We start from the raw sequence: 26,909 nt of genomic DNA, 5'->3' as shown, positions 1-26,909 counted from the left end.
TTCAAACAAAGATTCAGCATATTAAATCCCTCTAGCTGTTTCAACATACCTGTGGGTCATGACAACCAGGCACAAAAACAATGACAATGCTAATACTGCAACTATTGCTAGATCAGCTCTAAGCCCAAGTTTTAAAGTTATTTTTATAGATGTAGAAAACAAGATGTGCTCAATTTTTATTCTTTTTCTTCATGAATTAGGGCGAGTTATAAAAACAATCTTTTTGGAGACGATGAGCAAGAAACACAAACAAGTCATCAATTTTCTTAAATATCATTTATTGCATGTATCTATAAAGAATCAATACAATCTAAAGCAATAAGCTAAGTTTAAATTATCATTTCTTAGTAGCATCACAATGTGCATGATATGAAATATTTACAATGAAGACACAGCAAGGCAAGCCAAAGCCCATGTCGTAACCTTTTTCTGAATAAAAACATTTTCCAAAATGCAAAACACTGCTGAAAACGGCAAAAATATTTCATTAGCAAAAGGAAAATGGAAAAGAAAAAGCCAAAAGGTTTTCCATTTCAAAATTGGAGGACAAAAATTGTACAAATGGCAAACATTTTTGATTTAATTTTTTAAAAACATTATCAACATTATTTCTACATTTGGTTCATCTCTGTAAACTAATTTTTCGAAAGGTGTAAATATTGCATAGATGCCATGTGTGTCGTACCTAAGTACCAAGAAGTAATTGTGTCAAGTATTAATCTTTTTTTTTTCTTTCTATTTTTTATTTTATATTCCAGAACTAACAGCATTAGAAAATGTCCTCATAGTGGCATCCATTTTGCAAGACTATTCCATAACAGTAAAAAAAAAAAATAAGATAAATCAAAAGCCAAACCTTGTTGGTCATCGTATAACTTAATTAGTGCTTTTGTTGTGTCAGGAAAAAAAAAAAATTCACTCAAACACATACTATGTACAGTACAAACATATTATTTAACTTAACACCTCTGAAATGTTCTCAGCATTTGCTCAGATGTAACTCTGTGTGACGCCTCACTATCTACAGTATATAGGCGAAGATACCTGTGAGTTGAGATAAATAAAATGTTTCCCTTGGTTTTCGTTCGGCGAGTGTAAGTGTGGTGGTTTCCGTTGAGTACATCTGGATGTTGCCTTGTTGAAGCCTGCGTTCCCAGGCTCAGAACACAGCACGTACTACATTCAGCGTGTCTTGTGTTACAATCTGGAAAGTTTGTAAATGCAGGACCGCGCAGGGAAGCCTAATCAAAGGGCGGGGCCCCGTGGCCCTGCGAGGTTCGTATGCCACATTGCTTTGGTGACGGAGCGCTGCAATGAGGCATCAGGTGAGGGAAAAATACTATACTGTATAAGTCGCTCGCAGACATTCATTCTCCTGACGCTTGTCCTGACTGGGCATGGACCGGTTTCCATTATCAAGGCTTTCAAAGAGTTGAACTTTTATAGCTGTCGACATTTTCGTTTTCAGCGATTGCCACTGCTGGTTAGCTGGCTGAAGAACAGCTGCCACGGTTTCCCCTCGCTTACGAGAAAGACCGATTCAGCTGTTTGGTGTGGATATTTCTGGTTGGCAAAAACAAGGACAGCCATGCTGTGGAAACAGGAGTGTTCATTGCTCTTGTTAAAGTAAAAATATTTTACTGGCAAACTGAGCTATAATTAACCTGCTCATTAATATCTTAGTCAACATAGCTCGCCCTTGAAAATGGTCCCAACATTTTATGTTCTTATAATAAATGTTTTGCCTAGCTCTTTATCAAAATAACTTTAAATGAAAAAAATGATAATAATTATTATAATTGTCTCTACATGCTTGATTTAAATAAGAATATTTTATATTTTCCTTTAGGGTTTCTTTATAAATGTCTTGGTACAGTGAAACTGGTATTTTTCTCCAAAGTTGTCACCACATTAGAATCTCTCACCGGTCCATGCCCAGTCCAGGTGGGTCATTGTTTCCTGCAGGACTTGTGCAGGATGTCACAGGTGAAATGAGACTTGTGCTCAGACAGGCAGACACAGATCTGATGCTAGGCTGCGCGTGCCTGTGGTGCTACTAAGGTCCTCCTGGCATTCATTCTCTCTGTGTGAAAACACCATGTCATGGATCATAATAAATATATTACTCTGGACTTTGAATACATCACTTTTGTTATAGATGTGGCAAGATAAGGAACTTAATCTCAGAGAGGCTGGCTCTGATAAACATTCAGTCAGTTAAAATGATCAGGTAAATCTTTGATACTGTGTATTTAAAGGTCCAAACTAAAAGGGTCCATCAGAATGAGGCTGATGGCTAGAGTAAGGCTTTGGATTGATGGTTGTTTTTTTTTTGTTTTTTGTACTTTTTTGCATTTTATTTTAACATTCACCTCTGAAAATAAATATTTCATATATATTTCTACTGTTTGACTCAGTGCTGAGGTAGGGTTTTTTTTTTTTTCTTGTGTAAGTAGACATTACCTTTGACTTGTAAATATGCTCACAAATTCCGTCTTCTTTTTGCAGCTCAACCCTGTATGCAGATTCTCACACCCTTTTCATTTAATACATACATACATCTTAGATAAATAAATAAATACATGTTATCAGTATTCACGAATACTGATAACATTTTTTTTTTCTTTGCATGTAATTGCGTACGCATGCTCTTCAGGTTTGGTTCACAGGTTTTCAGGTGAGAAAAATCTGACAACTACTTGGCTGAAGCCAAAATAAGATCCGATTCTAAGTCTGTAAATGGAATAAACTACAACAGTAAACGCTCTAATAATGTACTGCAGAAGAGATCGAAGGCCTAGGAAATGAGATAAAGTTACCTATCTAGTGTTAAGAGTTTCATATTCTGTCGGAGTTCTTGGTCTAGCACTACAGCAGCAATGGCACCTGGATGTTTGGGTGCTGAGAAAAAAGGAGAGGAGGGATTTAGGTCAAGGGTCAAATGTCTGTGTTTCCATGGTGATGGCCCTCTCCAAACTCCCCACAGAGGGCAGCGAAGAGGTTAAGGGACGTCAGCTGTCCAGCTGTTGCAGTGGTGACCTTATCATCTGGATACAGCGAAGTTTCACTTTCACAGGAAGGGGAGAAAGAAGAGCAGGAGAGGTGGGAAGACACATCAGTCTTCATTCTGGAAGAAGGGAAAAGAAAAACGTTATAGAACCAGACGTCATACTGTGATAAAAACACATGTTTCCATTCAGTATCTTTTTAATGGAGAATGAAAGAAAAGGTCCACAATGGGAAAATGTCAGATCTATGTTTTGGGTAGAGCTGTGTAGATACCTCCACAACGCTGGAACCACTGAGGTGTTGTTATTTTGACTGTGTAAAAAAGAAAAATAAATGTATGATCTGGTACACCGTTTTAAAGAAATACAACCTCTGTTTGTTTAGAGGGGCATTCTTTTTGTTAACAGTAATTAAAAGCAGTTCGGACATATGAGAAAAGCCCTGACAATTACACACCAGATGAACTCAAAGTTGTGTCACGTCCTGCTTCAACAGCTTGTGCCTTCTGCAGTAAAGCAGCACTACGTAGAGTTGGAATATTAGTTTATGTATCTCATTCAGGCTGTTGAAGGGAATTAAAACAGATCAATTAGTAGATGTGTCCCTTGGTTTATCTCTTTTGTTCAGCAATTATAAGGGTGGTGGTTCAATCGTCATAATACTGAAGACAGAAAGTATCATCATTTAGCCTGTCTGGAACTGGGTCCAAACACCTCAAACTCCCAAAACACATGGGAGTTTATTACATGCTTTCGTTATGTAAAACACTTCAGACTTTCTATTAAGGAAGGTATTTTTTTCCCCTCAAAAGAGAGCAAAACCAGGGCAAGGATGTTTGAATCCTCCTATAGGACACTTCAAAAACAGATGCTAACTTTAGCCTCATCAGTTAGCCAGTCACATTTCTTGCCTCTCCTTCTGTCACTGTTTGTTTCTTTTTTTTCTACAAAATGGTGCCAGATCATTTAAAAGTGGTAGATGCTTCTTCAGGGATTTTTACAACACAATTTGAGAAACATAAATAAATATTTAATAAATATAAATATTTTGGTCGCAACAGAACCATGTAGTAATTAGAAAAGGGCAAAAATCAAGTTAGACTTGGACTGTTAGCTATAGAGTGAATGCCCCGGTTTTTGTAGGGGTAAAAGATGACAGCAATACAGCAAAAAAACTAAAATCTGCAAATACTAGCAATCCGTTCTATAAATGCTTATAATTGCTTTTTTTTCTTTTTACTTCAGAATCTAGCATGTGCAGTCTGCCTTATTTCCGCTCTGGGAGAACAACAGCGCCAAGAATCAAGATTCAAATATTTTGCTTGTAAATATTTCATCTATTCTTTCCACCTCCATATTTTGAAGTTGCTAATGTTTCCTACCCTTTTTTTATTTATTTTTTTTATAAATAATCAGTTTAAAATAAAGATTCCTTTGTGTAGACGGGGCTTAATGGTTCCACTTTAAACAACAGTTGCTCTTCGAGGAGTTTGCTTTTGTGTTGTATATGCCTCGGCCGGTGAACACCGAAGTTGGCAGGGGGATAAAACAGTGAGGCATTTAACACTATGCAGCTGAAACACGACAAGACTCACCTGACGACTAAAAGAAGGGAAAATACCAACGCTGTGCCTCAACAGAACGTTCATCTGTCCCTCGCACTCAAACCCATGTGCTTCCAAATACCCAGAGAGCACCGCGTTTGACGTCTAGCATGCCTCTCAGTGGAAAGCTGTGCTGACCTTATGCCCCTGTGTACATGTTTGTGAGGTTTCATTTGCATGCAAGGCTATCAGATAGGAGCGGAAGTCTTGGCTGGCTGACACAAACACACACACACACACGCACGCAGCGATAGCGGCTGCATTTCTTCTCTCGTTCGCTGCCTCCTCTGCTTCTTCCTGGCCGTGAAGAACAAGAGCTGTTTTCACAAAGCTGGATGTGATCATCATTCTCTAAAACAAACCTTTCATTCAGAATCCCTGTAAACTCCCCCTCCTACCCTTCCTCCACCCCCTTCCCACCATAAACATACAAACACACACACTTCTGTTCTCTATCTCTGCTCTATATATTCTGCCTCGAAGGAAAATGTAGATAGTAATGTTAGTTCTAAAGAGGAAAACAAACAAACAAAAAAAAGAGCACAGGGAAGTTGCTCGAGGGGGAGTTGTTGTCCAGGACGCAAAAATATGGATCTGGAAAAGCTCGTTTGAATAACCGGATAATTGATTTTACTCCTGAGGCCACCTGTGCTGGCGGAGAGGGAGGAAAACAGACATGGTGGGGTGGGAAGCGGTGGAAAAAACCACAGTAACAGAACGAACCTGACAGAGAGGAACGGGAATGCAGTGAGGTCATGGGACTCGGAGACCATACCGATCCAAATGTGTGTGAGGGGATGGGCTAGTCAGCAGCCTGTAGAGGCAAGCACTTGGGTGAGAATGACTGCGATCTGCCGGGAAGGAGAACTGAATCACCTTACCAGCTCAGACCAACAACCAGGTGTGGCTGCTAAAACCAAAGTGATGCATCACCCCTCTTCTATCTATTTTATTTTATTTTTTTTAATTCCTTCTAAGAACAATAATTGCAACGACGGCGATCGGCCACACACAGCGCTTTTCAAACCCAAGAAGATTGAAGCGAAGAAAGGGGTAGGCTGGAAGGTTTGGGAAAGTGGGTGTGTTACTGGGAGGAGGGGATCCAGCAGGGGGGGGATGAACCCAGTACCCCCTACCCCTCCTCCTTTTTACAAGCACATGCACACACACCCCCACCTCTCCCTGCAACAAAAAAAACCACCCTCCTGCCCCACCACTCTTGGCCCCATATCTGCCCACCCACACCAACACAGACACACACAAGCTCTGTTCATTATTTATTTAGTTCACTCAAGCTAAAATTAGCCCCCTGCTCCATTCAGAGACACAGTTATGTATTAGCAGACTCCTCTACGGCTCTTCACTGTCCGTTTGCAGATGAATTGCCAGTTTATGTCACCATCTGTCTGAAAAACGGGCCAGTGAACGAGGGAACGGACAGGTCCGCTTTGTTTACATTCCTCAACCTGGTCAGCTCCTCCCTGATCTACAGCAGCGCTCAGGCCAAACAAACACCGGCTGACCTCCCACACCTCTCTGCCTGACCAACAAAACAAAAACAACAACAGCAAGACAGGCTGTCGTCGCACACCAACTCTCACAAAAGCACAAAATCAAAATCGAAAAATTTGAATCTTTTTCTTTCCCATTCAACAAATGCATATAAGCAAATGATTGACATCATTAGCAGTCAATAATATGCATTTACTTTTATGTGCATTTGAGCGTAAATGTGAATAATTGTTCATCATTTTGACTGGTTCAAAACGTCTCCCTGAAATAAAACGACCTTTTTCTTTTTGTATTTGTTAAAATATCTGTTCAAAATCAGAATCAGAAAGTCAGACTATTGCAAAGCTCAGCTTATCTTTTTTTTGCTGAAGCTTGTTGTTAGGTTTCAAAGTCCTACGGAAATACCAGAAAAAGTGTTGGACTGACTGGACCTGTCTCCAGCTGAACAGAGTAGAGAGGTGCAGGCCCTCACTTATTATTCTATCAATTATTCAGATAATGAATTGATTAATCTGATAAAAAGACCGGCACATTTTGGAAGTTTTTCATTTAACCACGTTTTGTGCAATATGAGAAAAATATTAAAACACGCAAATAAACAAATAATCTCATATTTTTTTGTAGCAAAGGATGCATCTGCAACTACAAAAATACTTCCAACATAAATGCGAAAATTTCAGCCATTTCTGCTTTCTGCAACTTTTTTTAAAAATTGCTGGTATTTTATACTCATGATTATTATGGCACCAGAAACTCATACAGGCAGATGTTTAGTTTGCAGTTATCCAATTAAATTAATACAAAGAAGAAACCCTCAGAGCTGAAATGAGGCAACACCTAGTTGTTTGGCCTAGAGTAATTACCTAATCCATCAATCAATTATCACAGCAACATGTGCTTTAATTTTAATTCAGGTGTCTGAGATAATGGATGTGACAGCTCCATTCTCCACTAAACCAAACAACTGGCAGAATTCCAGTCCAGAAAGAGAAAGTCATCATACGTGACGTCAGAACGCCGCATGTTCATGAACATCAGATATGCGAGCTGCCCTTACATTAGGTCCCTCTCACCTGGCGTGTGTTTGGGTGCAGGACGAATACACAGATTGCATACTAGCATCACGCACACAGAGCCACTGTCACTGCTTCACCTTTCGGAAAACAAGCTACTGAACAATGTCTAATCCTGAAGAGAATGTAATCCGTCTTACCTCCGAGCTAAATTGAGGATACGTGAGGTTAACTTTGTTTTGATCTTGCGCTGGAACATCCCGCCCTACTTTGCTCAGAGTTATGTATCAGAGACTCTGCTTACGTGAGTCTGCAGCCCAGGTGGCGTTCGGGACAGGTGAGGATGCACACAACCCCGTGTCCTAAAACCGAGATGCACGTAATATGAAGGAAATGAGACTGAAATGAGAAGAGAGACCATTTTCTAATGTGCACAAACAGTTGCCAGTGAGTTGTGTGTAAAACCTAATCAGTGATTCAATAAACAACATCAAGCACCCAAGTGCACTGGATGTGTGAATATAAAAAAGGTTCAGGGGGAGTGGAATCACATGGCTTCTGAAAAACAGAAACCACAGTTTTGAAGAGCGACGACCGAGGAGAAATGAGGGGGAGGAGGACGTACACGAGGAGAGAAAGGGGGGAAGGGTTTCAGGTTGGCTTCTTTAAACTGCTTGGCCACACCCCCACCTCCCCTCTCTATTCCTCTCTCTCTCTCTCACACACACACACACGCATGCACACGCACCCTCTCCCTCTGTTGTTGTGGTGGCAGATGGTGGCCAGTCACTGCCGTATTGTCACTCTCCTCGGAGGGGCCAGATAACCAGTGAGTACTGCTTGGCGGGGCAGGTGCAGAAACCCCTGACCCCACCACACCCCCACTACCCACCATCTGCTGATAGCTGTATATCTACGCACATGATAGTGGCACACAAAGTCAGAATGTGTGACTGGTGGGTGTGTGTATTTTCGGGGATAGGGGGTGGGCGAGCAGTCTGGGCCCACAAATGGAGAGCATGAGTCAGTTTTCCCCCTCCGTCTGCACCCGTGCAAGACTGCTTTGATTCAAAGACCCAAATGTTGCGTGTAAAAAAAAAAAAATAGGAAAACAAAAAAATGGAAAATTGGGGGTTATAAATGACAGAAGGATGATGAAGAACATTAGCGGGAAGTCTAAAAAAGGGGGAAACAAAAGGAATAAAGAGAAGGTGTGAGAACACCAGACAGGCCTCCTTTACCTGTTCTGACCGAAACATAGAAATTTAAGTGAGTGGATTTCTCATAATCCTTTCAACACAGCACCACCTGACACCCAGACGAGTAAACGACAAAAGCTGTGTTTCCATCAGAGTTCACTCCAGGGCATTAGGAAAATCTGACAAAGCAGTCTAAATTTGGCCGAAAGCCTCCCCTGCATTTTCAAAACATGTTTTTACGTGTCCTTCAGGTAGATTTAGTGTCTTTTGAAAAAGAGCCGTGGCGCATAAACAAAGGTGGACACACCCCTAAGAGTTCACATCAAAAATTATTCAACTTGTGGTAGGAGGGAATTTTTAGATTCTGCAAAGAAAAAGTCAGTAAATTTAATCTGTAATTGTGTAAGGTAAGATCTCACACTTTTCCTGACTGATATGCATCTTCTTTCTTTGACAAAATAACATTTTGACCTTTCTTTTCAATTACCTCTTCTAGAGAGAATGTGCTGCAGGTTCTTTAATAGAGGTGTTTGTTTTGACAAAACAAGTGAATTTAAAGACTAGTTCCCTTTATCTTTAAGTGATTTTTGTATTAAATTAAATAAAAGTATCAAAGTACATGCAATTGTTTGATGTATATATAGATGGAGAATCATCATCAAGTATTTAGTTTTGAGGTATTTAATCAACAAGAGAAAACAGATTTTTGGTTTGGCTTTTTCTGATCAGCACAGATAAAGGAAGAATCAATTAGAAAAATTTATTGGTGCCTCTCTAATGTAATAATTTTTAATGACTATGGTACTTTTGACAAAAAAAAAAAAAAAGATCACTCTGTTTTTAGCTCATTGCAAGAATTTGAGCACAAACTTTCCATTGGTACAAAGACCAAGAATAACCTGGTAATTTGACTAATTTGTGAAAAGTTTAAAAGAGTCAGTCTGAAATTTGCAACACAAAAAAAAGAGAAATGCGGCTACTGTCCGCAGGCCAATAACGTTTCCAACTGAAACCTGCAGAACTTCCTCCGTGCACTGACAGACAGGAAGTGCTAACAAATTAGCAGCATCTTCCTTCTACGATCTGGGATCACAGATTACAGCAGGTGACGGCCAAATGTACATGAAGAATGGCAGGAATGACAACAACAGTGTACCCAGCCAACATGGGGAATGTGGGAAAGCCTGTCAACTTTTAGTAAACAGGCATGGCTTTTTCTATTAAGAAATATTTGCTATTTTGATGCAGAGGTCATTCATTTTTAAATGGGCAAAGACTGATTAACATTTCCCCCTGTTTATTTTCTCTGTCTGCTTTCAAGCTAGGCCTTTCATTAATCAATAAAACGTAGTCAAAGCACTATTTTTTTTAAGTTACTATTACTCCTACCGCAGTTAAAATAATATAACATGTTTATTATAACACTGCCACATTTATCAGTAACAGACACAAGCAATGTTTTTCTTACTTTCCTCTATAAGAATAACAATAACAACCAGAGCAGTCAGGCTACCAGACTGAGTGCTCAGTCAGTCAGGCTACCTGCTCTGGTAGCCGTTCAGCAGGTTATACTTTATTTTAGTGTTTAAAGCAGCATTGTGTAGATGAAGATATATCTGCTTTTTTTTTCCTACTAGAAACATTTGCAAACAGCAGACTTTCTCGTTCTTGTAAAAAAGTTCAAACTGTCGTTCACCTTATTTCAGCTAAATGACTGGCACTGTGTAGCAACAGGTGGGGGTAAGGCACATCTGCCATCATTAATGCTCCAATAAGCAAACAAGCAGCACATTTCCAGGTCATTTCACCTTTTTGGTAATTTTTTACATGACTTTTTGGTATGTGAAATTGTTATGTCTACTGTGAGATGTTCTATCCCGTGTCAATTTGTAATTCATTATGTTAATGTCTGTAACATAATAAAGTTAGTTGACTCCAATAAATTATCACTCAATTGGACATTTATTGTGTGAGGAAACAGCTCCAAATGTGGATCAAAACAAATGGAAGAAAGACTGCAATACAAAGTTTTCAACTAATAACATTCAACTGAATTAGACATTACATTTTAGAATCTTTATGACTTTTAATCTCTTTATAATTCCTGCAAACAACAATCAATAGAGAGAAGAACTAATACAACTTAGGCTGTCTTAAAAAAAACGGGGAAAAAATTCCTACCAAACAGTTTGTACACTGAGGCAGGTCCCAACTGTCAAAAGGATGAATTTACCTGAAACCATCTACATACAGGGAGGAGTTTCAATATTTTTGAACAATCCAGGAACATTTTAACAGGTCGGAAAGTACACGTTTACAGTGCACGTGTGTCTCTTTCAAGTCAACTATCCCCATACAAAACATGTTTATCAGAGCTTGTTCTTGTAAAAGAACATTTCATTGGCATGTTTGTGAAGTTGTTCACAGAGGGGGAAAAGAAATGAATCCTCCCATCACCCCCTCCTCCTCCTCCTGCTCCTGCTCCTCTAAGTCCATCCCACCAGGTTAGAAAAACAAGTGAGCATTCACCTCTCCCAGCAACCTTTGCACACTGCCCACATTCCAGCTCTGAAACCCAGTACCTGACAATTGATAAACAACTGACTCACTTGTTTTTCTGGGGAACCCGATGACTTGCACTGAGCTCCACGCCGGCTGCGGCTCAGAGAACGAGAGCCTTGGCTGGGACCAGAAAGGGGAGACAAGCCCAGTTGTGAAAGCACAAACACTAATTAAACTCTACTATTTCACCATCAGGAACACTGATTTTTGTGACTCACGATGATCCTGTCTCTCTGTATTTTCTTTTCAGGCAAACAACAACTTCTAACATGCCCCTGCCAGGTCATCAATCTCTGTAAATAAACCCCTGCCATTTGCACATGTATGAGAAGCCACTGATGCAACACTGAACAAAATGAGGGGAAAGGTAATATTTTGATGGGGGGGGGAATACCGCTACTGCCCCTCTCCCAAATGTTAGCCATTGCATGGTTACAAAACACAGCGCAAGACACTTTAAATAAAACATATTCTAGATCTTTCTACAGTAGGATCGTAATGTGGTGCGTCACTGTATAAGATTAGATTTTTTTTTTTTTCCTGACATACTGACGTGGTCGAAAACTGCGTCACTGAGGGAGCTCAGAGCGAACCATTCACACAAAACACACAATGGAAGCGTCAAGCCAAACAGAATACAACCATAAGAAGCTCTTTCAAAGTAAGATGGCTGCAGAGGAAGAATACAACAAAGTATGACTCTTCTTAGCTAATCTAGTAAACTAATGAAAGAGAAAAAAGACAATGTGTTGCACCCAAAATACACACTATTTTCTCCATTTGTATCCTTTGTTTACTTCATAATAGTAATTCAAACTCTTATTTGGGAAGAGAAATAAAACTGTTTCCAGCACACTAGCTCTGCAGTTTCAAACAAGATAAAAGACTTCCTCAGGATCACACAGCCTTGAGACTTTTCAGTGATGGGTGGAACGAGTAGGTGACTAATCCTATCTAAACATCGCAGCCCACACCCAGCAGCCATGTTAATAACTGGTTTACTTCTGTGAGACTTCTGCAGCCTGTGTTTACATATCACTATATTAGCAGTGGAGGAGTTAAAAAAAGGCACAGCTGATGACCGGGTGCTGGTTATTTTCAACACATTATAGAGTCAGAATTATGAGGTTATGAAAGATCTGCATCAAGCTTGGGCAAACAAGCTTGATGCACATGAAGATATATGTTTTGCTACAGGTAATGTCAACATAAAGAAGTGCAAAAGATGTAGGAAGTGATGTTATGCGTGGCCAATCTCTGGCTCACTGAGGCGGATCATGATCCTACTCTACCCTTACACCACTCCCTTTATGAATGAAAAACCTACTGAATGAAAGGGCGTGTGCAATAAGGACCAAACACTCACCTTTCACAGCAGCAGTAGTAGTCTCCTTGAATCCCAGGCTAGCGTAGGGGCTGGAGCTGAACCCATTTAGACCCCCTTTGCAGCCGCAAGTCGCCTTGAACCTCAGGAATTCGTCGCATCCGCCTAACCTGCCCCCTCCGAGGTTCCCTTCCATCAAGTTTAAGGCAATGTAGTTCAGTCCGTTTTGATACCCCGCTGACGTTTCCCTGCACATGGGGCTGGTGTGGTCCTCGCCGGGCTCCTCAGAGCTGTGGACAGAGCGGGACACGTTCTCCACAGAAGCAGAGCTGTGCCGCTTGGTGTCATGGGCAAAAGACGGGCACACGGGCGTCACAGTGGTGGTGGAGGAGAAGGTCTCGGAGCTATGGCGGCGACGCCCCTGAGGGTCAGCCCGGATAACCTTGGCCCCCCGGTCTGGATCTACAACACTGAGAGATAACGATGGTGCCCCAAGTAGGAAAGAATCCACTGGCACAGGGGGCACCACATCCACTAAGCTGCTTTCAAGACTGAGTCTCTTCACACATGCAGTGGGGCTGGTGGGGAGTGGGGTGGCATCAGTGGCACAGAGAACAGATAAAGGAGCAGTTGGACCAAAGGTCATCTCAGTGTAGTCACTTTTGGTAATAGCAGGCTCACATGCAGGACTCCCTTTCTGTCCCATTGTCTTTGTCTCTCCCTCCGTTCTCTTTTCATCCTCCTTCCCTTCCACTCTCTGTGTGTCCTGCTGGTTGCTCACCATGCTGGAGCACATCAAGACTTCAGATGTATGGTTAAGACACCCTGCTGGGTGGGAACCTTCTACTTGGTGTGATTCAAGATGAACCGATGACTTGATGTCAATGTTAGCATAGTCTGACAGAGACAGTGATCCCTCCTCTGTACACATTACGCTTCCAGCCTCTGAGCTCTCCAACAGTGGGACATCGGCAGCAGTACCAAAATCAATATTGATGTACTCTCCAGGGCTGCGAGGTTCTGAGGGAAGGGGATGCTCACTCATACATGGTAGTGTTCGAAGGGATTCCAGAGCCAGGCGGGTGGGCCGACACACCCTGCTGCGGTGCAACAGGCCTCCATCTGACCGAGTCAGTTTTAGAGGAGAAGGGAGAGAAGATGGAGTGGTTGGCGTACCTGGGGAGCTACTGGTTCCAGATTCTCCAGGTGAGACGGGACCACCGTTTGACTCTTCTTCTATGCATTGTCTCTGTAAACTCATTACAACATACTGGTCGGTGTCAGCAGACCCAGTTCGCTGCAACTGCCCTTTGACTGATCTTGGTAAGGAGCTGTAACAATAAGGCTGTCTGTGGTGGGGGTGTGGGTCTCCTGAAAGGCTGAGAAGGTACTCTGGGGGTGTGAGAGAAACCAGAGCATCAACAGGAGACATGTACAGGTACTCTCCATTGCTTGGCTTTCCATCACTGCTTTCCACTGACATCTTGTGTCCACACCACATAGGCATGTAGCCATTGTCCTCCAGAGAAATACTCCCAGGGGAGTCTGTGCGTGGGGCTAGCCCTGCGGTGCAGGAGTGTGAACGTGGATTGATGATCTGCTTTGGAGCAGAAACACACATGGGGCTCATGGGCATGTATGGGTCGTCCTTGGACCCTGGAGTCTGAGGTGCAACTCCAGGCATCATTGGCATGTAGCCGCTGTCACCTTGGAGACTGTTAGAGCTGATGTGAACATCCCTGTAATCTTCTAGCCCGCTTCCTTTAGGTGAAGCCGTGTGACACCTCAAAGAAGACCGGCTTCCGCTGGTGTATGTGGCCCTCATGAGAGTGTATTCATCCAGAGAAGCTGAGGACACCTGGGGGGGTCGCCTCTGCTGGCGGGGGGTAGTGAGGGAGTATGTTCGCTTTCGATACACTTTATCCAGCTCTGACAGACGCCGGTAACCATTCTGATTTTGCCTCTCCATCACCATGTAGCCATCAAGTTCACTCCCATCCCTGGAGGGAGGGGTGTCTGCTTTCAGAGATTCAGGAGTGTTGCTGCGAAGGGTTAGGGGTAACCTGAGGTCCCGTGCATCAGCAGGGCTGGAGCCATATTCTTCACATGATATAAAGCCTGCATCACTGGGAGAGCCTGAGAATGATGCACTGCAGCTGGAGGGGCGGGGGACACTGCTGTCCACACAGTTGGACACATGTCCTGAGCATGGGGTGGCCACAGGCGGAGAATGAGACAGGGGCATAGACATGGACTTACTATGCTGGAGAGTAGAAGATTCAAAAGTCAAGGAGGGCCGTGCTGTTATGGTGTGAGAGCGGCTCAGGAGGGTCCTGTGGACCCCTGGGCTGAGGGGGCTCCCAGTGACAGACATTGGGCGTGTCATGGTGCCATCGCCCTCGCTGGCCGTGCGAATACGACAAGATAGGCATTTACTACTCACAGGAGATGTGGCAGAGGTGCTCTCAGTACGGGACCTCCGGGGGAGGCCGGTCTGGCTCGGTGGGAGATTATTCAGATGCCTCCTTGTTGGCACAGATATGGGGTTGGTGCTAGATGACTGACTTTTGCTGCGAGGGCGGAACTCCGACAGCTCCTTCATGGCTTTCATGGCCTCTAGGATAGTTTCGTGGATATTCTGAGCCACTACTGAGTCATCAGCTTGCATCCACAGCTCCCCTGGACCGATGGCTGCAGATCGACCCACCTCGATGAAGAAAAAGCTGTCGGAATGGCCGCACCTTCGGATGTTCATCAGCTGTAGTACGACAGAGGCGACCTCCGAGTTGAGCTTAACGAAGCTGATCATTCGGCTGGAGAGACAGAGCCTGTACACACCGGTCAGATTCCTACTCTGTCCTAGTCCCCTGGATTTGAGGTTAACCTGCCAAACCTCCTTGTAGGCGGCGGCCACCGGCGTTATTACACCGTAACTTGTCTCGTCGAAGCCAACCAGTGAGGACGCAGAGTTGGACGCCGAGCCGTCACACACTTTCCCCTCGGCCATTAGATCCGTCAGCGCCCGGTACCAGTTCTCCTGTTCTTGCTCGTTTTCCGCCGCCACGGCAAAATACTCGTCCTTGGTGTAAAGAGCAATGAGATACTTGTGTTTCGCATCCGCTCTCTTGCTGACGTTGAGGCAGCAGTCCAGGGGAACAACTCTCTTAGCGGCGGACTTGTTTCTCCATTTCTTCTCGTTCTCGTAGTACTCCAGCCGGGCAGGGAATCCTTCACACGGCTCCTTTAAAACGAAAAAGCGCTTGTGTCCGTGTTTCTGCTTCTTCAGATATCCACATTTTTTCGCGCTGTTATTGACGTTTGTATTACTAGTGCTGGTCATCAGCGCCTGACCGCCCGTGGTTGGCGGACTCGCCATTCTCGTGTTCCTCTAGTCCAGACCAGACCGCAGCGCTTGAATTTCCAGGAGTCGCTTGAAGAAAAAAAAAAACTCCGCGCTGTATTTTTAATCCTCTATTTCCAGAGCCGTACGTGCGGTCGTCTTCTCCCGTAGCCAAGCAATAAATAACACATGCCGGCTGATGTTCAGACTGAAGAGAGGAAACAACATGTGACGATCTACACATCCAGCTTTGGCTTAAAAAAAGGAAGGGAAAGGCGAAGAAGAAAAAACTCACTCACTCACTCACACACATACACGCACACACCGGCAGTGGGCGGTGCGCCCTGAGCTCATTGTGCTCATTGGTGGAAACGGGATGAATGCTGGAGAGAGAGGAGGAGGAGAAAGCCCTCCTACTATCACTCTGCCCTCTTCCGACTCATTTACGCGTAGTCACACAGCAGCGTAGCTTTATTTATAGCCTCTACTCCCATGATCCATCCAGCCTTTTTTTTTTTTTTTTTTTTTTTTTTTAGCAGGATATGGATCCAAAACGACAACCGAATAAAATCTTGTATAAATCTTTGGGTAGATTATAAAACACCGACTGATACACGTTTTTTTTATATTATAATTTTTGTAATGATAGTATATTCGCAAAATAGAAGATCAAAACTATTAATTAGACAAAGATCAATTAAATGTTGTAAACGACCTTGTAGAAACAAAACACCAATATTATAAATCTGGATTGATTAACCAACATGTGCCTTTTTCTTTGATATTTAACTATTTGTGTCATTAATATGTTGCATTATATAAAGTAAAGACAATTCATTCTGTAACTAGCTAGTTACTTTTTATTTCAGTTTTAGTTTTGAATTTTTTGTAAGTAATTATGTTTTATATGTTATTTAACATTATATATTAATGTTAACATTAAGGATGGAAAAACTGCAATAATATTGACAGAGAATATTGGAAGTTATTATTTGGAAATAGTAACATAGTAATAGCATTTAAGGTTTTGTTTAAAGATAATACTCATCTAATAATTATTTCATAATGTTTTTCTTATATAATTTATGTGTTTTGCATTATTTTGTTTTTAAATATTTACAGTATAAATATTAAATGTTAATACAGTTTTGTTTACAAAAAATAGTCCCATTCATATGTATTCAATTTTAAAAATTATTCTAAATTTTATATAATATCTTACTGGCACTTAGATGCTGGCACTCGGTCAGAAGTTTATAAAATTCTACGTTATTTTCCCTTCCACTCCAGCTATTACAGGAACTCGTGAAATGTGTGTTGTTGTATAACATAACCTGTTAACCTTCTGCATATTTGTGTTTGCCTGGAGCTGCTCAGAGACAGTCCGTGTCCATCTGCACAAAAAGGCAGGGTAAGGAAGGCTCAAGCATAATTCACATATCCAACATCAAAACAAAATTACTGCGTGCAACTCAAAAAAAAAACAACAAAAAAACACCCATACATGGTCAAGCCAAAAATGACGCAAAAAATAAATCTCTCCTATTCACTGCGTCACCAGCTGACGGCGTGCGTCATGATGAAATGCAGGAGCCAGCTTGGTGTGCTCTGCTGCTCATGCAGCCTGAGAGAGGCAGAAGTCTGTCAGCCAGCCTGACTTCCTGTGGGGAAGGAGAGAGAAAGAGAGATGCAGCTCATCCTGCTCAGCAGAAGGATGGTGCTGTTTCACTGACGAAAGCAAGTAGTACACTGTGTCCTAACAGTTATGAATGCAGGTCAAACACAGGAAGCGGAGGGAACCGTATTAAAGCAGGGATTCATTTCCATGTCTGTTTTCACTAAAGGTGTGAACAAAATCAAGCCATAATAGACATCATTTTGAACAGCATTATATCCTGCAATTGTGACAGTTCCGTCAGTGGCGATCATGATCATTTACTGTACATCCAAGGTGCTGGCTCAGCATCTGAGTGTCCTTGGCGAGGCACTGTGCAGGTTAATTAGTCCACCTATTCCCTGATCTTAACTCTTTTTTTATTCTTACCTCTATACTTACAAATTTAGGGGTAAATTTTGGTAATTTGTTCTGACATATGAGCAACAAATTTCAAGGGGTCTTGCAGACGTATTCATACCCTTTGACATTTTTGCATTTTGTCACGTTCCAATCAAAATCTTAACATATTTTATTGTAATTTTACTAGCCAGACAACAAGGTGGTGCACAGCAAGTGAAAGAAAAACAGTAGCCCTGCATGATTTTTCTTTTAATTAAACTGTTCTGCTATTGAGGATAGCATTTTTCAAGAACTGCTAATGATTCTTGATTTGGTTTGGCTGTGGGCTTTGAATTGCTCAGTCTAAAGCAGAGATACGCTTTGATCTCTAAGCAAATTCACTGGGACTCTGACTGAACGTTGCAGGTTTTCCTTTTGTTTGGTGAACCTCTGTCGAGTCTTTTGCAGCTTTTTACATGATTTGTACCAGCTTTGTCTTATTTTGGGTTTCCAACAACTCCCCATGTAGTCTCATCAGCATCCCCACAGCATAATGCTGCCTCCACCATGTTTGACAGAGTAGACAGTGTGTTAAGGTAGATGTGCAGTGGAAGTGTTTCATTCTTTGCGTGTAGGCTGAAATGTTGGACTACATTCACTAATTAGGTTTGAGAATAATATGCTATTCTCTACAGATTTTTTTTTGTCTGAAGCACACACATGTTTCACAGTGACACATTCGTGTTTGTGATTACAACAAAATCTGAAAAATTCAAAGAATGTGAATACTTTTGTGAAGCAGTTTCTGGCAGGCAAATGCTTTCTTGCATGTCACATAGGTAACAAACTGTTACACACAGTGCAAGCAAAAAAAGTACAATATCAGTGTAATGAATATGCTGCTTTACATCAATTTAAGCTTGCTGTATTCTTCTCTTATTAAACTGGCTATGTCAGAAGTATTTCAAGTAGATGACAACGCCGCTTGTATAATATCATGACCTGACACAGCCAGTATAAACAGAAATACAGTGGGGGTGGTGTGAGGAGAAAGAAGGGGCAGGGAGAATGACTCCTTCCTTTTGCATAATCCATGAAGCATAAGAAATTTAATGTATCTTTAAAATACCAATACAATGTTTATTTGAGTGGCGAGCCCGGTGGTGTCTGTGATACGTCCTTGCCCTTTTCTTAGTTAACCACATGAATATTTATTTCCTTACACTACATGGCATGGCGCATTAATTTGCAAGTAAATTAAACAGCCAGCCAAACCTGATTTACAAGGCTTAAAATGGGCCATCTCATTGACTCACACAGCCACCTCAAATAGTTTCATTTATTCTGGTTCTCCATCCTTTTACGTGGATATTTTACCTTCTGTTGTTCAAAATCTTATCACTTATGCAAACAAGCAAACAGCCCTAACCTGTCAAAAGAAAACTGATACGGGAGAAAGTTCAATCTGCTGATCTAATTGTGGCTGATGTTCCGATACAAATAGCTGAGTCACAAACACGTAACATTCCAGTCATCCCTCCTGCACTGTTTGTAACGATTAGTTTGATAAGCTTTCAAAAACTAGATTAGAATAGCACGAACTGACGAGATAAGATTAGGGACAAAGTGATGGTTGGAGGAAAGGATTAGACCTGGTCATGCACCACTGACTGCCACATTAAACCCCTCCTCAAATGAGCAGTACAAACATGCATTGTTGGCATCAAAACATCACACACACACTTCTCACCCCGCCTCCGTCTCATCTCATTAGTCAAAGCCAAAACAGATTATAGTCAAAGCCTGTGGTGTCTGATTCATATTGTTGTGGCACTGCTGTTTTGATGTTTTTGATCTCAGTATAATCCCCATGTTATTTATTGACTTTTAATTTCTTTCTTTCTTTTTCCTCTGTCTTGTTTGTTACTGGCATTTTGTTTGTTTCTTTTTGGTATCATAACACAAGGGTTTTATTTTTTAATTTTTTATTTTTTTTAAAGAGCTTTATTTAACATTACTCAATGTTCATTTAAAAAACTGTTTTGTTTTTATGTTCAGACAAAATGGAGGGGACAGTTTCAAGGAAATGGTCATTTTTTGTTAAAGGGATGACCGCTTCAAAAGTCCGATTTCTTGCCTTTGTTATTACTGTTTTTATTTATACAACACATCGACTGTGTGGCTCCCAAACAATAAAGAAGTGCAGCCAATGTCAGCAAAACACAAAGCTGCACAACATGAAAAACGTGGACGTGCCCACCGATGGCATTACTCTGTTTACATGTCAAGCTTGAGGCGAACACGTTACTTTTTCTGTGAGCATTTAAATGCTGTCCCTTGCACACATTACATCCACTAACATCAATGTATTTTACACAAAACAAGTCATAGTTTAAAAGTATCTTACACATAAAAATCCCCCAAAAAGGTACAGGTGTTTTCATACAGATATTTCAGTGTGATAAATGCATTTTACTGCATCCAGTTGCTTTTTGAAGTCACCAAATTAGAAAGGAGTTCATAAGAGTGTAATGTACATCACTCTGGACACCCCCCACAGTGAAACTTGGTAGTGGGAGTATAATGCTTAGGGGATGCATTTCTTCAGCAGGCAAAAGAAGCTGGTCAGAGTTGATAGGAAAACAATTAAAGCTAAATATAGAAAAATTTTAGAAAAAAATATATTGGTTGACTTGATACTGGGGCAGAGGATCAGCTTTCTGCTGGATAATGTCTATAAGCATACTTCCAAAGCTGTAATTTTATTGGTTAAAGTATAATCACGTGTTAGAGACATTCTGCAAAAACCTACAGTTACAATGGTAGTAAAAATAGTTCTATGACTCGACCAAACGTTCAGTTTTTTTAAGGAAACAATGTGTCCTTTTCCTTACATTTCATAATATTGCAGTACTTTGGGTTGTTCTGTTACATAAAAATATCTGAAAATAGATTGAAGTTTCAAGTTGTAAAATGCAAAACAGTTTAAATGGTGCAAACATTCCTTGTCACCATGTAGCTCCTCGGTAAATCTATAAATTCCGAAAGAAGAAAGCAAGTATTGATAATTGAAGCAGTTTTTGTGCTCTTAAGCACATATGGATCACACTGTTCAGTCTCTCATTGTCGCCGGTAATTAACTCAATGCCTGAATCAATGCACCAACATAAACGTGAAAATTCACCCCTGTTTGATTTTTGAGCAGATTAATCACAGCCAGGTTGAAGGAAAGGTAACATGTGCTGATGGGTGGGATCATTGTTGTCATTGAACATCTCCATGGGAACTCGTATTGAACCACAGCACAAGTAAATGCAGTTTTGATTGCTTTGGCTGACTAGCTCATTGGTATGGCTTTGTTCTTTTACATGTTAAACTGCTCACTCAACAAAATGAACGTGTTGCCAGAAACTCCATTATAGATTGGAGAAGTGTCAGCGATACCCTGCTTTCTTAATGTAATAACAGCTCTGCATGTTTGATTAACTGTGAAGGTGAAGTACTTTATGATAATCTTTTCCCTTCCTTAAAAAGAGGTAATGACCTCCTCTCATCACTTGCTTTGCAGACTTTTATTACTATTAAAATTTCCATTTTGCTGATTAATGATTTTGGTATAAAGTTAAGTTCATTGAAAACAGAGGAGAATTATCACATAACTGTGACTTACAGATAAATCGATAACATGTAGTTTGAGTATATAAAAATGATTTTCCAGTCTATCCATCCATTATCTATTCCAGTTTTTCCTTGTAGAATAATGGAGGAGCTGCCCATCTCCAGCGGTCATTGGGCAAGAGGCAGTTTACACTCTGGACAGGTCACCAGCCCATGCACACACACTTAGAAATATGGACAAATTAGAGAGTCCAATTAACCTACCAGTTATGTTTTTAGATTATGGGAGGAAGTCTGAGCACCCAGAGAGAAGAATGAAGATTGAGAACATGCAAACTACATGCAGAAAGAAAAAGCTAAGGATTCAAACCCAGGACCATAATGCTGAAAAATGGCAGCAATTTTGGAGAGAACAATAGACATACTTTACACTTTTTGGGAGAGCTGTTAAATTTAACCAGTCCCACTCAGGTTGGATTACTGTCAGACCTGCAGAGTCAATTTCTTAAGCAGATTCCGTCAGATCACGTGAATCAGATAAAATGATCTCAGAAAGCTACACATCATGCTGGGATCTAACGAAATTCAAGAGCAGATGAGGAACAAACTCACCGAAATCCAACTGTTTGGAAAGAGTTACAAACACATGTCCACATCTGAAGGACTAAAAAACACAGCAGTTTCACTGAGTTTAAGTTTGGTCTTAAACCTGACCAAGGTTTTTGCTCCCTTATTTAATGAAATCATAATTAAAAAAAATATCTGTTTTGTACTTCTGAGGTTATCTTTATCTGATATTACCATTTCTTTGAAGATCTAAAACATGTAAGTGTGGAAAAAAAGGTACAAACATGAGAAATAAGCACTCTACAGTAACATCTTTATTTATGAACACATCTTCTTCAAATGAGTTTACTGTTGCCCTCATGGAGCACCACAGTCATCTGAATACTCAGCTCAGAGCTGCTGTGATTAAACAGATATGAATTCATGTGATATTCAGGCTCCATAATGCCATCATCCATCATATGTCATAATTATGTATTATTAGACATCACATGGTTTGATGTAGATGATAAAGGAGAGGAGGACCCTTTATGCCTGTCTCTGTCAGAACAGGGAGGAAGTTGATGAGTGTGACATGAGGGGGCTCATTAAATATGAAGATCAAGTTTCTCTCTGTTCATTCTGAATAATCTTATATTCAGCAAGTGAAAACATAATTTCAAATCTGAGGCGAAGCAATGAGAGAATCATGAATGATTTAGAGTTATCCTTTCATTTAAATGCATTGCATAGGGTTAAAGGCCTCATTTACTATGCAAATAACTGACTGAAAAACAAACAAAAAAGAAAACAAGCACAACTTTGTCAACTTATTGACTAGAAGAGAAACATCCTCTGGCAGTGTTTGGCTCATGGTGGCATTAGCCTCTTAGTCGTCTTATCCTCTGCAGCTTAATGACACTGTGCAGATGTTATTGTGTTGAGTTGCTCCGTTCAGCAAGGCAAGATTAAAGGGAAGTGTGTAGGTGTACATTATTTACAAAGGAATTGTGCAGGTCTTAAAAAGGAACTGTGTAGGAGTGTGTAGGTAGCTACCCATTCCTGTTTGTGTGCGTGCGTGTGTGCGTGTGTGTGTGTGTGTGTTGTGCATTGATTGCTGCTTCTACTTAGTCTGAACTGACCTTCTGATTTAATATTCATTGCTCTCCCTTGTCATTGTGCCATCTTCTCCTGTTTGCTGTGGCCAACACAAACATTATTTTTTGTGCAGAGAACCCACAAATAAACGCAGTTAAATATGCATAATTAGTGCTCTTTTCATATTCAGGGGATTATTTCTTCATAAATGTTGCACATTAGCAGTAAAAGCAGCGAGAAGTAACGTGTAGAATTCAAATACCGGTCAAAGGATTTGTAGATATGTGACAATTAAAAAAAGGTGTTTTGAAAAATAACATTTTAGAAGATTAAAATGATGATTAAAAACACAAAATAACAACAATAAGAACCATACAACTTAAAAAATGTAGATTAGTGGCTCTAAAAACAAATTTGCAGTGTTGTTCAGAAATTTACATAAACTTGTCATCAGCTAGAATTTCATGGTAATTTTTGGTTATTATAAATGGAATTGAATTTTTCTTTTTCTGGCATGGAATGGTTATAAAATATCAATTAACTTCAATTAATTTTAGAAACTAGAACTGAATGTACAAATGTGAAGGGGTCATGACTTTTCTCTAATCCACAGAGGTTTGAATATATTTACACACCTTGAAAATATGCCTAATTCTCTCTAAAACTGTCCCTTTAACAGCAATTTTAAAAGTCTGCCTGAATGTTTGACAACTCTTTATATCAGAATTGAACAATCTCATTTCAATTGACTGGTTTCCTGGCATTAACCAGCTTATAAAACGCAGTGAGAGGTCAGGGTAATTCTTTCAAGCTTGGATGAAATTTACTGCTGCCTACATGGACGAGTCACTTATCTTGTAAGGAAACATTTTATGACAAGTGGAGACAAATATTCAGCTGGAAACCAGTTGATTCATTTCCAAAATAAAGAAAGATACAACCAAAATAATGCAATTAGTTATTGTTAATGATAAAAGTATATGTGGTTTTTCTGCAATTTCTGAGAATATATTTGATCAAATTGAAGTGAACATGTTTGTAAATATTTGAGTGTGTATTAATTCATTCTGAGCCTATCTAAAGTAGAAAAAAATATAGTTTTTAAAGTTGTACACAGTTATTTTTATTCAGTTGAGTTTTTTGTTGTTGTGGGACTATTGCCAAAAAGAATAATCCAAAAGTGTTATTGAATTACACTTTTGGAATCCAAATGGGGCTTCTAATTATTGACCAGCAGGATCAATAATTAAAAGCCCCAAAATAAAAGACTTCCATACCGAAGATAAGTTTATGTATACCTCTGACCGGAAGTGTAATGATACCACAATTCCTAATATGAGTAAGTATATTAGGAAAAAATAGAATTAAACTTGAAGTATTATCAGAAATACTGCATAGATTTCCATCTCATTTTCTACACAGAAATGTGTCCCAGCTGATCAGATTACAAAAGATCAGATCTGATTACAGCAAACAGTTTAGGACTTTCCAAAGAAAGTCTCAAATGGCAACCACTGAGGTCTGAATTGGGCCCAGCAGCCTGCATGTCCCTGTAATAGGCACAACATGTCTTTTAGGGTGTTTCCAGAGGCCCAGATCAATTTATATTATCTTGCAGTGAGCCAAGCCAAACCACAACGACATCTATACACAGCAGGCTTACAGAAGGCAGTATCTGAGCAATGTTTTGACTTTTCACATTTTCACAATCTATTTTAGGCCATATTTAATAAGATTACGTTCAGGCAGGCCGATTATCTATCTGAAGCGATCTTTTTATTCAGAAAAAAATAAGACAAATTTGTTTTCTAAATGATAGAGACGCAGCGCTTCAGAGCAGTTGTTGCTGTTCAACGCAGTCAAGCTGAAAGTCTGTGTTTTTGTACTCTCTTTGGTTTTCTCCTCACGTGACAGCACCCACTGCGACCTGTGACAAATACACCTCCATCCTGTCATCATAGTAAACATGTTGCTGTGCACTGCACCGGAAAAATATTCACATTATGCCAGCAAAACTTCACTGCATGGGCCTGCTGACAGAGTGAAGCTCAGCTAGCGTCACTGTGGAAAAACACCATTTGGCAGTAGGTGTGGAAAGCCTGCATCTCAGACGGCTAATAAGAATATTATTTTTGTCTGTTTTGTTTTACTTTTGTTTGTGAAATGCAAGAATTACACAATCCCTTCTCCCATCATAGCTAGACTGAATTAGATATTAAATGTTTCTCATATTTCAGCAGAAAGCTTGCACCAACTTTATTTAATGATTTTAATTACTAAATAAAGTACACCATGGGAGTTTTGAATCTCTCACACTCAATCCCAGAAGACTGAGCTTGTCAGTCTCTCTGTAAGTATGAATGGTTCATATAAAGATTTCCTAATTCCTGGTTTAGGTTTTGGCTGTGAAAACACTTTTTAATCATATATAGTGTTAACCTAATGACAAAACTAACTTTAAGCCTATTATTAGATGTGTTGCATGTGTTTTTCGCTTTAATTTCAGACAAATCAGTTATCGACTTTTGTATGGATATGTGTATGAGTTTATGTGAATGCTCGCCCATGTGATGAATGTCATAAAAAATGTGTTAGTTCAGGCAGTAAAATTCAGCTGCTGCCTCAAGTGAGTTCTTTCATAAACTTCACAGGACATCAAAAATACTTCAATTTGAACTATTTAAGCTGCTTGTCATGTCCCAATGTCCTGCTGCTGCTCCCTCCGGTTTGCTTTATTTTTTTCTGTCCCTCCACCACCTCAGCTACTATCAATAGGCTTCTACATGTCAGAGACTGTCTCCTCATTTCAGCAGTGTAGCTGGTCATCTCTCCATCACTCACACATGCATATGGAGGGCTAGACGCCAAACCCAGCATTTGCATGTGGGACTGAATATGGATGCCTTGCTGGTCTTCACATTAGGTTATTTATAACCAAAATATGCAGCACATTTTCTGGTTCTCTTGAAGGTATTACAATTTTTTATTTTTCATAAAAAAACGGCACACACAGACATTTGACGAAACGAAAAAAGACGAAAAAATCCAACAAAAAACAATACATAAATACAAATGCTATGCACCATTGTACTGCTTTATGCAACAACAAAAAAAAAAAAAAAAAAAAGATTTTTCTTTAGCACAGCTCAGTAATCACCTCGGCTTCGTTTTCCCTCCGTCTCTACAAACTCGTCTCTGGGAGCTCATAGCAAAAAAATAAATAAATAAATCAAAACCAAAACAAAAAATCTAACAATAAATGAGTTTAAGAAAAGCTGGTTAAAGCACAGACATGCTAGAAGCAAGGAAGCACTATGTGAGGTATATGTTTGCCTATGCATATGATGTTTCCAGTGTATAATTGCATGCAATTATGGGGGATAGAAAATAAGCTGCAGTGTGTGTATATGTGTGTGGTTTTGATTTTAATTGGAACAGAAAAGTGGGTGACAGAGGTGGCATTGTTAAATTATGCATGTTGTTTAATTAGCCAATCAAGTGTTAAAATTAGCTGTTGATGACACCCCCTTAGGTCAAAGAAAAAAACTGATTTGCTTTGGATGTAGGCAAGTTTATTTCCACTTGCAAAACTCATCTTATTGTAGTTGTGTTAATTTGTGACTTCGTCTGAACTTAGCTCTTGTATTTATTGGTTTTCTAACGATGTCATTAGTAAGTTATTACCTGATTTAATTTATGACTTTAATTACATCCCCAACATATTGTATGTGGTAATAGTATATATGTATATATGTATACGCCTCGCAGTTGTAAAGGCAATACAAAACAAATCCCACAGGTTGTGTTAACTGAACCTCCCCCTGAAAAACAATGTGTGAATCTATCTTCAATTTATTGCTGAAAGCTAAATTTGACGTAAAAACAAACAAAAACTTTTGGCATTGCAAAGTGTTAGTCAAACAGGATGCAGAGATAGAGACAGTAAATTCCCAATTTGTTGTGCTATATAATTAGCATACCACAAGGATTCACAAACTCCCCACATCCCAGTGGTATCAAGCTTCCAGTGGAAATGACAATATTACTCTGATCCACTGAGGCCTATTTCAGTGACCCACATCCCAATAA

The 26,909-nt window shown here is 40.2% G+C and overlaps 1 protein-coding gene across 1 annotated transcript; it reads right to left on the bottom strand.

The window, feature by feature from the left end:
* Positions 1-261: 261 nt before the first annotated feature.
* On the bottom strand, positions 262-15,889 carry irs2b (insulin receptor substrate 2b). The gene is made up of 2 exons (XM_044130949.1): positions 12,265-15,889; positions 262-3,127 (listed from the first exon to the last, which is right to left on the bottom strand). Exons 1-2 carry the CDS (start codon positions 15,596-15,598, stop codon positions 3,123-3,125), a joined length of 3,339 nt encoding a protein of 1,112 aa, XP_043986884.1. The 5' UTR covers positions 15,599-15,889; the 3' UTR covers positions 262-3,122.
* Positions 15,890-26,909: the final 11,020 nt, after the last annotated feature.

Source organism: Gambusia affinis, linkage group LG11 (assembly GCF_019740435.1).
Source record: "Gambusia affinis linkage group LG11, SWU_Gaff_1.0, whole genome shotgun sequence".
NCBI lineage: Eukaryota > Metazoa > Chordata > Actinopteri > Cyprinodontiformes > Poeciliidae > Gambusia > Gambusia affinis.
Note: the sequence above shows the minus strand (reverse complement) of the source record. Positions and strands in the feature narration are given on the sequence as shown.

Coding starts and splice junctions, on each gene's coding strand:
- irs2b (XM_044130949.1), bottom strand. CDS start 15,598: ATGGCGAGTCCGCCAACCACGGGCGGTCAGGCGCTGATGACCAGCACT.